Source organism: Delphinus delphis, chromosome 17 (genome assembly GCF_949987515.2).
Source record: "Delphinus delphis chromosome 17, mDelDel1.2, whole genome shotgun sequence".
Taxonomy (NCBI): Eukaryota; Metazoa; Chordata; class Mammalia; order Artiodactyla; family Delphinidae; genus Delphinus; species Delphinus delphis.
Window position 1 is genome coordinate 1,995,127 of NC_082699.1, and position 12,348 is coordinate 2,007,474.

General features: G+C 40.7%; 1 protein-coding gene across 2 annotated transcripts in view; it reads left to right on the forward strand.

Annotated features, from left to right (window-relative positions):
* Positions 1-12,348, forward strand: part of SNTG1 (syntrophin gamma 1) — a 460,317-nt gene that overhangs the window by 336,425 nt on the left and 111,544 nt on the right. For both annotated transcript variants that reach the window (XM_060035135.2, XM_060035134.2), the window contains 3 exons: positions 462-564; positions 5,576-5,658; positions 11,203-11,333. In XM_060035135.2, coding sequence (XP_059891118.1) covers positions 462-564; positions 5,576-5,658; positions 11,203-11,333 — 317 coding nt within the window. The remainder of the gene's footprint in view (positions 1-461; positions 565-5,575; positions 5,659-11,202; positions 11,334-12,348) is intronic.

Below are 12,348 nucleotides of genomic sequence, written 5' to 3' on the forward strand. Positions count from 1 at the left end.
GTTTTTGCAAAAGTGTTTGAGTGAATTGGAACAACTTTAATTAGAATTAGCACGCTGGTCAAATCTGCAGGGTAATTTATTCATAGATCTCCAAATAGTGCATCATGGATGTTCAATAAATATTTAGTAAATTAATAAATATAGTGGTTCGAGCACTACATCTTTCTGTAGACCTAACAAGAACCATAAACTCACGAGAGCCTTGATAAATGTGAATGGAAGATGATGACATTGTGAGTGAACAGGGACCACAGGATGATGGGAAGAGGAAGGGTGTGGATGGCTGCATTCCTTCAGTGTTAGATCTTTCATCCCCTCCATCTGCCATAAAATGTTTCTGACCACTAGGGAAAACTGTGAGACATGGAAAAGACAACCCATTATTTCAAGGGTTTTCAGTCGTACAAAAGTTTTTGCCAGCGTACTGATAATGGTATCATTTTTATTATGTTTTATGTTAGGTTCAGGTTCTTCGGAATGCCGGAGAAGAAGTGACCCTGACGGTCTCATTTTTTAAAAGAGCACCTGCTTTCCTCAAACTCCCACTGAACGAAGATTGTGCATGTAAGCATGTATGAAGATTAGGTAAAATGCTCCCGTCACATTTACTTTCTAAGCCATTATTTCCTGGCAGTAATTTATTTTTAAAGTTGGGATTCCTGCCTGAATGCAAACAGTTTTCTTTAATATCACAAAGCATTCAATTAACCCTTCTCCAAAGGGAACAGCTGTTGTCTGTGTTTCAGAATGTATTCACATTTAGTTATTTTCCAACCTATAACTGGGGAAATATTATTTACTTTAAAAATAAATGTCATATCAAACATATACATTTTGTATCTCTATTAAAATTTCATTCATATTGTTTGATGAATATATATTCTCTAAGTAGAAAATAATATTCTCTTATTTGGCTACTGAACTTACTAAATAAGCATTTACACTTCATTTGTCCTGATGAGAACAGGGAGATTGCAGGAAGCCCCAGTCTATGTGGAAATGTAATAATTTTCATAAGAACTACTTAAAACTTTCTGTATCTATTTTCATATTATGAAATGAAATGCATATTATAGTTTTTGCTAAAAGCAAAGAATTATTATTTTTAACTGAGGCATAGTTTACATGAACTGAAATGCAGAGATCCTCAATGCTCAGTGGGATCAGCTCTGACAGACGCTCACATTTGCTTAAGCCACATCCCTTTAGATCACAGAACGGTTCTGCTGTGCCTCTTCCAGTAAATAACATTCCCAGAAACAGCTACTGACTTAATTTCTTGTCATCAAGTATTAATGTAATCAAACTGCATTTATTCTTTTACGTCTGCTTCTTTCCTTATGAACCGTCTCGTGTTAACATATTTCAGGAGGTTATTTATTTACATTGCTGTATAGTATTCTACCGTATGAGTGTAGTAGAGTTTGGTAATGCATTCTCCTGCTGGTAGACAGCAGAACTGTTTCCGGTATTTGGCTACTGTAAATAAAGGGGCCATAAACATTCTCGTACAAGGCTTCTGGAAGTCATAGTATTTTATGTCACTACTATAAGTACCTAGGAGTGGAATTGCTGAGTCACAAGACGGATGTGTAATCAACTTGCTAACAAACTGCCAAATACATTTCTAAGGTGGGCGTGTGTTTACAACCCCCCACTGTCCACTCCAGTGGCGGATGAGAGAGGTCTGGCTGCTCTCCATGAATTCCAATATTTGATGGTCAAAAATTTCTTTAGCTATTCTCTTGAGTGTGTAGTGGTACCGAATTGTAGTTTTAATTTGCATTTCCCTGAAGGCTAATGATGATTACCTCCTGTGCTATTTGCATATTTTATTATCCATTTGCATATCTTATTTTGTAATGTGTCTGCTCACGTCTTTTCCCCATTTTTCTGTTGGTATGCCTTTATATTATCACACTGAAGGAGTCGATAAGCCTGTTTATAGTAAGCTTTTTGTTAGCTATATGTGTTACAAACATTCTGTGCACGACTGTCTTTTTTACCTAAACGTGTGTCAAGTTTGCACAACTTTTTGATTTTGATAAGATCTAATTTACCATTTTGTTGTTGTTTTCGTTGTATATGTTTTTGGTTTTTTGCATCTTTTCTAAGAAATATTTGCCTGCCACAAGGTTGCAAGGATATCTGCCTACACTTTTGCAAGCAGCTTTATAGCATTGATTTTTGTGTTTAAGTTTATAATCTATCTTATATTAGTGATGTTTTGGTTCCGAGGTAGGAATCAAGAATGAAGGAATCACTATCTTATTTCCACTAATGTATGCGTCTGTTCTTTCACCAAAACCACACTGTTGATTATTGCAGCTTTATAATACTTTAAAAAGTCACCTAGGATAGGCTCTTCAACTTTGTGATACTTCAAGATCATTTGGCTATTCTAGATTCTTGGCATTACTGCATCCATTTTAAAATAGCACATCAATTTCTATTTAAAAAACTATTATGATTTGGAATGTGACTGAATTTATAGACAATTAATATAATTAACACCTTAACAATTTTAAACCTTTCATTCCACAAACATATCTTTCCATTTATTTATATTTTAATTTTTCTCATCAATATTTTAATGTTTCCAGTGGGAAAATATTGCATATCTTACATTAAGTTTATTTTAAGCATTTTATGTTTTTGTTTTATTGTAAATAATATTTTAAAGATTTAATTTTCTAATTATCTGTTGCTAACACATAGAAACAATAACACATCACATTTTTATATATCAACATTCTGCAGCATAGTTTAATTTTCTTATTAACCAGTAAGATTTTTGTACTTTCTCTAAATTTTTCTACATATAAAGTTATGTCATCTGCAAATAATGTTTTGCTTGTTTCTTTCCAAGCTGTATTTCTTTTAATTCCTTTCTTTGCGGGGGAGGGGCAGGTCATCTATTGCAACAGCTCGGGCCTCTTGTAAAATGCTGAGTGAAGTGCTGAGTGCAGACGTCCTTCTCCTGCTCAGGATCTTAGTGGGAAATCTTCCAGTTTTTCACCATTAAGTGTGGCATCAGCTGTGGGTGTTCATAGATGCCCTTTATTAGAATAGAATAGAGGTGCCTTTATATTACTGGGTTCCTGAGGATTTTTCTTTTCCCTTCTTTTTTTTAATAGAAGTTAATGTTGAGTTGTGTCAAATATTTTTCCATCCATTGAGATATTACATTTTTTCTCTTTTTTTTATTCTGTTGATAAGGTGACTTTTTAAAAATTGATTTTGAATGCCAAATAAAGCTTGCTGCATTCCTAGGATAAACATCATGGTCATGGCCTATTTTTTAATGTATATTACATGTTTTAATTTGCTAATGTATTGCTATTTTTTTTTAAATCTTTGTGCATTAAAGATTTCCAGATGTACTTTTCTTTTCCTGTAGTGTTTTAGTGGGATTTTGGTACCAGGGTTATTATGTCTTTGTATAAGCTGTGAAGTTGTAACTCCTATTTCCAGAGAGAAATTGTTTAACAGAGATCATATCTCTTTCTTAAGTGATGGAATAAATTCACCAGAGAAGCAATCTGGTCCTAGAATTATCATTTTTGTTTTGTATGAATTAATTTCTTAAATGGATATAGGACTTCTTTGATATTCTCTTTTCTTCTTTTGTAAATTTGGGTTAGATTTTTTTCAATATTTTTGTTCATTTCAACTAAGTTGTCAATCTTTGCATGAAGTTATTCATCATATCTTTTCATTATCCTTTTAATATCTGTTGATTTGCAGTAATGCCTCCTCCTTCACTCCTGATACTTATAATTTATATTTTCTCTCTTTTACTAGATCATTTTTGCTATGGGTTTTATTAATCGTTCCAAAAACCCATTTTCGTCTTGGTTAGTTCTGTGTTATTTTCAGTGTGCTGTTTCATTGCTTTTCACTTTTATTTTTATTATTTTCTGTCTTCTGTTTACTTTGTTTGCTCTTCCACTTCTAACATCTTAAGACACAAGCATAGATCACTGAGTTTACATCTACCTTCTTTTTGTGCTATAGTTAAGTCTTTAAATTCCAAAGGACTGCTGTCGATGCATTACAGAATTTGATATGCTATGTTTTCATTTTATTCAGTTCAAAATGCATATGAGTTTTAAAGTAATATGTGTGTCCATTAAAAATATTGTCTCATAAGAGAGAAATGCAGAGAAAACATCAAAAGAAAAAATAGCAAATATAAAGTATGAACTTCTTAAGATTTAAAGAGTGTGAAAACTATATCTAGGCTAGTATAGCAAAAAAGCCTGTTTCCCTTCTTAGCACCAGGAAAACTATAGAATTTCAGGGTCATAAAAGAGGAGAGCAGCGTCATTTTTTGGGTTTTTTTGAGCACGTCGGTTAATACATTAGGAGCGTAACCTGTAATGATGTTTGCATTTAAGTGTTGTATGTCAAATAAAAATTGGGAATCAATTACATTAATAGATCATATTTATCTACATTAACAACTCCAAAAATATAATGTTTACAGAAAAAGCAATGAATCAGAAATCAAGAAATATGTATTTTAATCCTGACTGAAACAATTACTAAATTTTAAAATCTTAGAAAAATCACAAATCTTTAAGACGTATATTACTCATCTTTATTTTTTTATACAGCAGATTTTTATTAGTTATTTTATACATATTAAACACTCATCTTTTAAAAATAGACATTGGTAGGTTTCTCATGAGGATCTAATACGAAGTGTTTTAGTTGCGAATTCACAAAATTAAATAGTGTCAGTGAGGGTGCTTCCAATTACAGTATATACCAAGAACAGTTGTAAAGACAGAGCACTTACAAACTTTTTTTGCATCATAGAGTGTTATGGTAAATAAACATGGGATTTGCTAGTAGATAAGACATGATATTAAATAGAATTTTGTAGCCAAACAAAATCTTGCACCATTCTAAGTATGATTCATAAGAATAGGACACTTTGGATAATAAAATGAAATAGTATTTTTTATATGGTTGCATATTTCCCTTAATAAAACCTTAATATTTATGAAATCAAAGATAAATATTTAGACGTAGAGAATGGACTTGAGGACACGGGGGAGGAGGGGTAAGCTGGGACGAAGTGAGAGAATGGCATGGACATAGATACACTACCAAACGAAAAACAGATAGCTAGTGGGAAGCAGTCACATAGCACAGGGAGATCAGCTCAGTGCTTTGTGACCACCGAGAGGGGTGGGATAGGGAGGGTGAGAGGGAGACGCAAGAGGGAGGGGATATGGGGCTATATGTATACGTATAGCTGATTCACTTTGTTATAAAGCAGAAACTAACACACCATTGTAAAGCAATTATACTCCAATAAAGTTGTTAAAAAAAATAAAAAGAAAAGAAAAGATAAATATTTGCAGGTCTCTTTTGGGGCCACTTTAGGTTTTAATTTTAATTTTTGTTTACTTGCAAAACTCTGGCTTTGATATAAGTGAAATACAGATTTATTTTACTACCTGGCTTACCTGATACCACTGAGTGTACTGAAGTACGCAGTGTAGAAGGTGTCCGTGTAGAACAAGTGGGCTTCTAACCAACGATGCTGTGACTCTTCCCGCAGGTGCACCGAGTGACCAGAGCAGTGGCACCTCCTCTCCCCTCTGCGACAGTGGCTTACACCTCAACTATCATCCCAACAACACAGTAAGAGGCCCAGGGCACAGTCCCCATTAATGAGGGCACCCAAGAAAAATGTATGTAGTTAGAGTTTGCACAAGCTGGTCTAGGACCCGGTTTCTCTGATGTAGTTGAAATCCTCGGCTGCTTTATTTTTTGAGAATTATGATAATTCAGGGAGGAGAAAAATAAGTAGGTCTGTTATTTTTTCCCCTCTCAGGTCTGTGTTAAGCCCTTTGTAAGCTCTAGAGACGACTTCGAGAGGTCACGTGTAAAATCATACAGTCATTTTATAACATTGCATGTTATATGTAATTTCATGTTCTAAATAATTTGACATAATTTTTATCATTTTTCTTTTGAAATTATTTAGCTAAAAGTAGCTATATAATTTGCCATATATTAGGATTGCTTAGCAATCTTCATGCACACCAGGGAATCAATATAAAGGGAGAAAATCTAACCTACACATTGTATAAAGTGTGAGGAATATTAAACTATACATGTATTTCATAATTGATACATTTGGCATGTTTGTTTTAGAAAGTGTCCATTATTATTTTCCACCTGTACTTTGGAGTAAACAGGTTTTTTTTTCTTTTATAAATATTTGGAAACTCCTTGTATTTCACCCTTCAAAACATGTACACTTTCTAAAGACAAAACGATTCCCTCTGGTTAAATGTGACACTAACAATTTCCCCTGTGCTCACAAACATGAAGAGAAGCGGAGCTCACTTTATGTAGAATTTTATCTTTCTGTTCCATGCATTAGGATGTATGTGCCATGGAGCTTCCTCTGACTTGGGTGGCTCACTGTCCATTGGAAACTCTTGAGCTCACGGTGGCACTTTACTCCAGAGTCCTCCTGTGGACATCTGCAGGTCTCCGTGGCCCTCACCATGCAGCGCTGCACAGCATAATCTCAGCTGAGTCCCACGGGCCTCCACGTCCTTTTCATCTGTTTGTGTTTTTGCTCTGAAAGAGGAACCCTTGGCAACATCAAAGGTTATCTCTACAAGTATAAACCAGCCCCATCTGGGTATACTTCACTGCCCTTCTCTTTTACTTGTGTTACCAGAGAAATAACTGTCACACGATAGTTAATACTTAAAATGCGGGATCTTCAGAAGATGGCAAGATCTGAGTGCCTTAATTTCCTGTTGAGAGAACGAAAATACACGTCCTGTGCTCCCATCAGCTCCCTCCTCAAGGCTCTTACAACCTCCCACCCAGTCTTTGCCTCTTGCTTCAGTAATTGCTCTGCTCACCTCCGTCCCTTCCAGTGGAGACGCTCTTGAGGCCTTTGATGTCTTTCCAGTCCTTTGTGCTGGGTGGTGCCCTGAGCCCCGCTGCTGTGAGGGTCACTGCCCCTCTTACAGGAGTCTCTGCCTGGAATCGGTATGGCTGCAGCCGAGGACGCAGAGATGGGGCACAGAGGCAGCCTCCCCGGCCTTGGCAGGTGACACGGTGGCCACCCGCCCTCAGGAGCCCACATATAGCCAGGTGTTCCCTCCTCATCCACTTTCTCCTGAGAGCTTTCCCCACCCAGGTCACTCACACAAGAGTCCCCATCTCAGCTCTGCCATTTACTGTGGAGTGGGGACAAAGGTGCCTAGGAATATTTTTATTCTAGTTCTTGCCCCTGTACCCTTGGACTCCTATGTAATAATAAGTGGACAGGAAGGTCTGTGGGTAGGAGCCATTCTGGTCCGTTTTGAACTCATTCCACTGATGTACACAACAGCATCTACAGACTTGGTTACATGACCTGTGCCTCTATGTGGTTGCTCGATATAATGTCTTCCTTTACAAAGGCATAATGAGAAAGGAAACTGCTCAGCAGTTCTGTAACATGGCTGTCCCAAACAAATCCAGCTGTAAACTTTTCAGAAAACCTATCATCATAAATTGTTCTTACTGAGTTGTATCGTTCCATTTTCAGGAGGCATATTTTATTTCCATTTTTAGCATTAGGATTGAACATTATTTGACATTGCTAAAGATCTTTAAGTGTAAGGAAATTAATGGCACTTATGATGTTTTAGACAACAAGAATCAAGACATATATAAATCAAAGTGTAATAAAAATAAAGACAGTAATTGCATTTAAGTTAATTGGATATGTGCTGAGAACCTGCTCTGAGAAAACCCTCTTCAAGGTGCCGTGGGAGGAAGTCCATTATGGCTCCTGGCCCCAAAGTTTAAAATCCAGATCTGTAAAAGTAACTGTAATGTAAGCAGGAAAATTGCAATGGACGTTAGCCTTCTAATGTCAGAGAAAAGGGCTGCTAGAGGCTTTGAACATCTGACTTACAGAAATCAACAAAAATGGGGGACTTCAGACCAAACGTGAGCCCGCCTGGGAATCAGACCCGAGTGGGTCACGCAGGGTCGGCAGCCGGTTGAGGGGTGGAGGACGTGTCTACTCAGGGGTTCATGACACGAGGGGCAGTCAGAGCGTGTCTCCTCGTGACCCATCACTAAATAATGAGGCACCTGGGCCCCGGGAGGCGCGTTTCACCGAGAGTGTGCAGATCGCAGAGACGCGGTCCGTAAGAGAAGCACCCGGTCCTCTGCTGTGTCTGCGTCCTCACCTCTGTCCAGGCCCAGGGACTCTGTTTTTAGTTCCTGTGCCTGAATTATTCTCTGACGGAAATTTTGCGTAAGCAGGTGCCATGTGAGTTCCCTCAAACTTTCTGTGTGTATTTTAAGGCAGCATTTTACACATATGAGAAAATAACACCTTGTAATGTACATATTAACATCACTCCACTTTCTTACATAAAAACGTAGTCTAGTCCTTCTAAGGGCCTGAGATCACCAATTCTAGCATATCCAAGGTTCTCCCGGTTTGCTAGCCAAAGTGAAGAAAGAATTTGCTTGTGCTCACCAGGAGACTTAAATTCAGACACCAGCTACCAGATTCTGAGGAACGTTTTTCTTAACTATAAACCTTTAACGATGCTTTTAAGGCAAATCCTTACCGAAAGCTGGATCAGCGCTCTGCCCTGTATGCTGTTCTATTTTGGCCTGATAATTGCTCTTGAGGTTACCGTACGGCAATATACCTTGAATGTGTTACATTTTGAGAAGAGAGTTTATTTTAAAGTAAAGGCTCTGTAAATGCTACTTTTCCCGTTCACACTATTAATATTATAGGAAACAACATTCTTGACACTGAAGAATAAAGCTCTTGAAAAGTAGTTATGGGCCTTAAAGCCATAAAAATTCTTGTGTTTTTAGATCGTTTTTTATACAATTAAAAATAACTCCGAGACTGCTGTTACACAACAAGACTAGAAAGCAAATTTATATTCTGCTATTGGAATTAAAATAAATAATAAGGATAAATAATTTCCAAAAGATACCAGCTATTCCACTGTAAATAACAGATCTGTGAAATGAAATACATTAACCCTGATTAGTTCAGTAGCTGAAGTGAGACTTATCTCGTATTTTTGATAAGAAAGAAACATAGAAGAAAGTGACATGCTGACAACTTCGGTACATAAAGACACCCGGTCAGGGTGCTGCGTCAGGACATGCCAAAGACCACATGTGCTTTACATCTGCTGGTCCATGAAGGCTATGAAATGTGATTGTAAAACTCCTCATCCTCACCTGTTGGTGATTGTCATTCTCCAGATTCCATTACCTGTGTCTTTTATGTTCTTTTACATTTTCTATCTGTTCAGGGAACAATGAAGTGAGAGGATCTCTTTGTGCTTTTCATGAACGACAGGAAATAAATAATTTGCCTAAAGTTACGTTGCAAAACTGTGAAATAATCCAGGCAGACGTCTGAGTCATTCTTTCCATGGTTTCAGCTCTGACTATGGAAGTTAAATGCTGTGCTGTGGTGTCAGAGAGACGTAGGTCGGAGTGAATCCTGGCCCTGTTGCTGGCCGGCTGGGGGCCTCGTGTAGACGCCTGACTGTGCACCCTCCCAGGCGTGGGCCTCGAGCACGGCGCCCGGGAGCAGGTTTCAGCCGCGCGCTGCTGTGAGCTTAGTGATGGGGCTGCTCGGTCAGGTCAGGCCTGGCCACAGAAACCGCACCCATTTACCCCAGGGTGTCACACAGGATTGTGGTTTCAAGTGCCCTCATGCAGAAAAGACGGGAAGCAATAATTTACTGCTTCTAGAAACCTTAGGTTTTCCTTCGGTGACAGCCTTGTCTCTGGAGATGGGTGCGCTGTGGCACAGAAGAGCTACGTAACTTGCCCCGGCCCTCATCAGGTGGGAAATCGGGACTTTGAACCAGATGGTCTAATTCCTATGGGGAGCCTCAGCCCTCACACGCTGCCCGTCTGTGACATCTGACGTGAGGGCCAGGAGAGAGGAAACGATTAATGGGAACCTGGGCCTGTGCCTTTCAGTCACCATAGAAGAAGCACTGAAAGCAGCCGTCTTGCACCAAAGGCTGTGTGTCCCGGAGACCTGTCACCAGTGGAGCCCCTCGCTCTTGTCAGCCAGGCCTCCTTGCCGGTGCTCGAAAATGCTCGAAGGATTTCGTAGACTTTCATTGGCACGATGGTTGACAATTAACTTAATGCCAGAGAACTCTCAACCTCTAGTGAAAATAATGGAAGTTTTCCCCTCTCCCCAAATAAGCAATTTTGAAGAAGTTAATAACTGAAAGAAAAGTTAATAATATCTAGACTCACAGAGGCTCAACATTTAGACTAAAATAGAATCTCCTTCTAGCACCATCACTCAAAAATTATAGAATCTATAGCCTAGAGAGACACCCGTCCGTGTCAGCAGTCCTCTGATCAGGTGGCGGCTTGGCTGGTACAGCCCAGGCCGACTGCATGTCAACGTCATTCCTGTGCTGGGGCCAGGAAGAATCCTAACAGGGAAGCTGATCCAATGAAAGAAACATGATCAACATCTGCTGAAAAACTCAAATGTATTCAAAGATGTGTCTTTTGTATACGTAAGGAAAAAAACTTAAGCTTTTTATGAAACTTAAAATATATGTAATTTTAAACCAGTAGTATGTCTTAACATTAAAACAATATAAGAAAATACAGACATTTTATTGACATAAACATGAGATTGAAACAATGGACAAAGATTTCCTGAGTGTTGGAGGGCTGTTTTATGGGAATATTCATTCTCACAAATACTTTTAAGTAAGGGATGAATCGCAAGCCCTTGTAACAACGTTTAGTGCTTAGCAGATAGAAAATATTTGCTAATTGAACTTTCTGGATTTTTGTCACCTACTAGTTCACTGTAATTACAGTTCTGCCCCATCTTTCTCATTCTTGAATGAATTCAGTCGTCGCTACTTTATTTCTTCTTCCTTCTCCTCTGCCCATTTTTCCTGTTTTCACTACAATTCTTAATCTCAGTGATTCCCTCCTCACTTTCTTATAGAATTCCATTAACAGCAAAATGAACAAATATACCTTTATTGCCAGCGAACAGGGATTTCCTGTGGTTTTCTATAAATGTCTTCTGATTGTCTAAGGGTAAAATACCCCTCAGATGACAAGGGTGTGACATCAACACTGAAAACACAGAAACACAACAGCACTGCTGAACGTTTGTTGTCTTTTCAGGACACGCTGTCCTGCTCTTCGTGGCCCGCGTCCCCGGGCCTGAGGTGGGAAAAGCGGTGGTGTGACCTCAGGCTGATCCCTCTGCTGCATTCCCGGTTCTCCCAGTACGTGCCCGGGACAGACCTGAGTCGGTGAGTTCATGTCAGCGGCCTCCGCTCGTCTGTTGATTGCAATTGAGACCTGGAGTGACATGACATGCCTTACGGGTCTTACCTTCAGGTTTCTAGAAGTAGGAAGACCCGCAGAAGAATAGCGCAATGTAGTAAAACGCACCTCACTGCAGGTGCTCGAGGCTTAGGTTCGGCTCAGTTCTCAGCCCTGCTGACCGAGCCCGGGTGACGGTCAGGTACCAGCTCCATCACCCCGTTGCCTCTGAGTCGGGGGTCAGCTCAGTGGCTGGCTCGGCTCTGCTGCCACCAGGGAGGGTGGGCGGCAGGGGCAGCGGCACCGCCTTATCGCTGCCGGGCAGCGGTGAACGCTCAACTCTCCACGGAGCTCGGCTGACGGAGGGCAGCGGAGGGAGCGGGGGCTGAGGGCAGTCGGCCGGCTCCCACCACCTCACCCCCCCCACCTCCCCCCCCACCTCCCCCCCACCTCTCCCCACCCCCCCACCTCACCCCCCCACCTCACCCCACCTTGGGGATGACGGGTGGGTTGGAGCCTGAGGTCCTGCTGGGCCAGAGCGGTCAGCATGGGAAGGGGGCAGAGGGCTGAGCAGCTCCATCTCGGGCCGCCTCACTCAGTCTAACGGCTGCAGGCGGGTAGGGAGCCTCAGCTCTCCGCTGGACCTCACGCTACCGGGACGGGGCGGGGGCTCGGAGCGCTGCTTGGTTCACGCGGGTGGGGATGGGCAGGGCAGCTTGCCGCTCGACGCCTTGAACACCAGCAGGCGGGGACGGGAGGACAGGGGCAAGACCAGCTGCTGCTCTGCCTGCTGGAACCCTGGGGGGAAGGGTGGCGGTGCCACTGACGTTGGGCCAGATTAGGGCAGGCCGCCAAAAAGGTGCAATGCTTCTAGCCCGCTGCTTTGCTAGCCTTCGCACTACGAGGACAGACGCTCCTGGAAGCACTTTCTTGTCTTGCTCTTGGTCATCCTGGATGGAGACCCTGGAGGACCCTGCCTAGGATACACGGGAGGCGACAGGG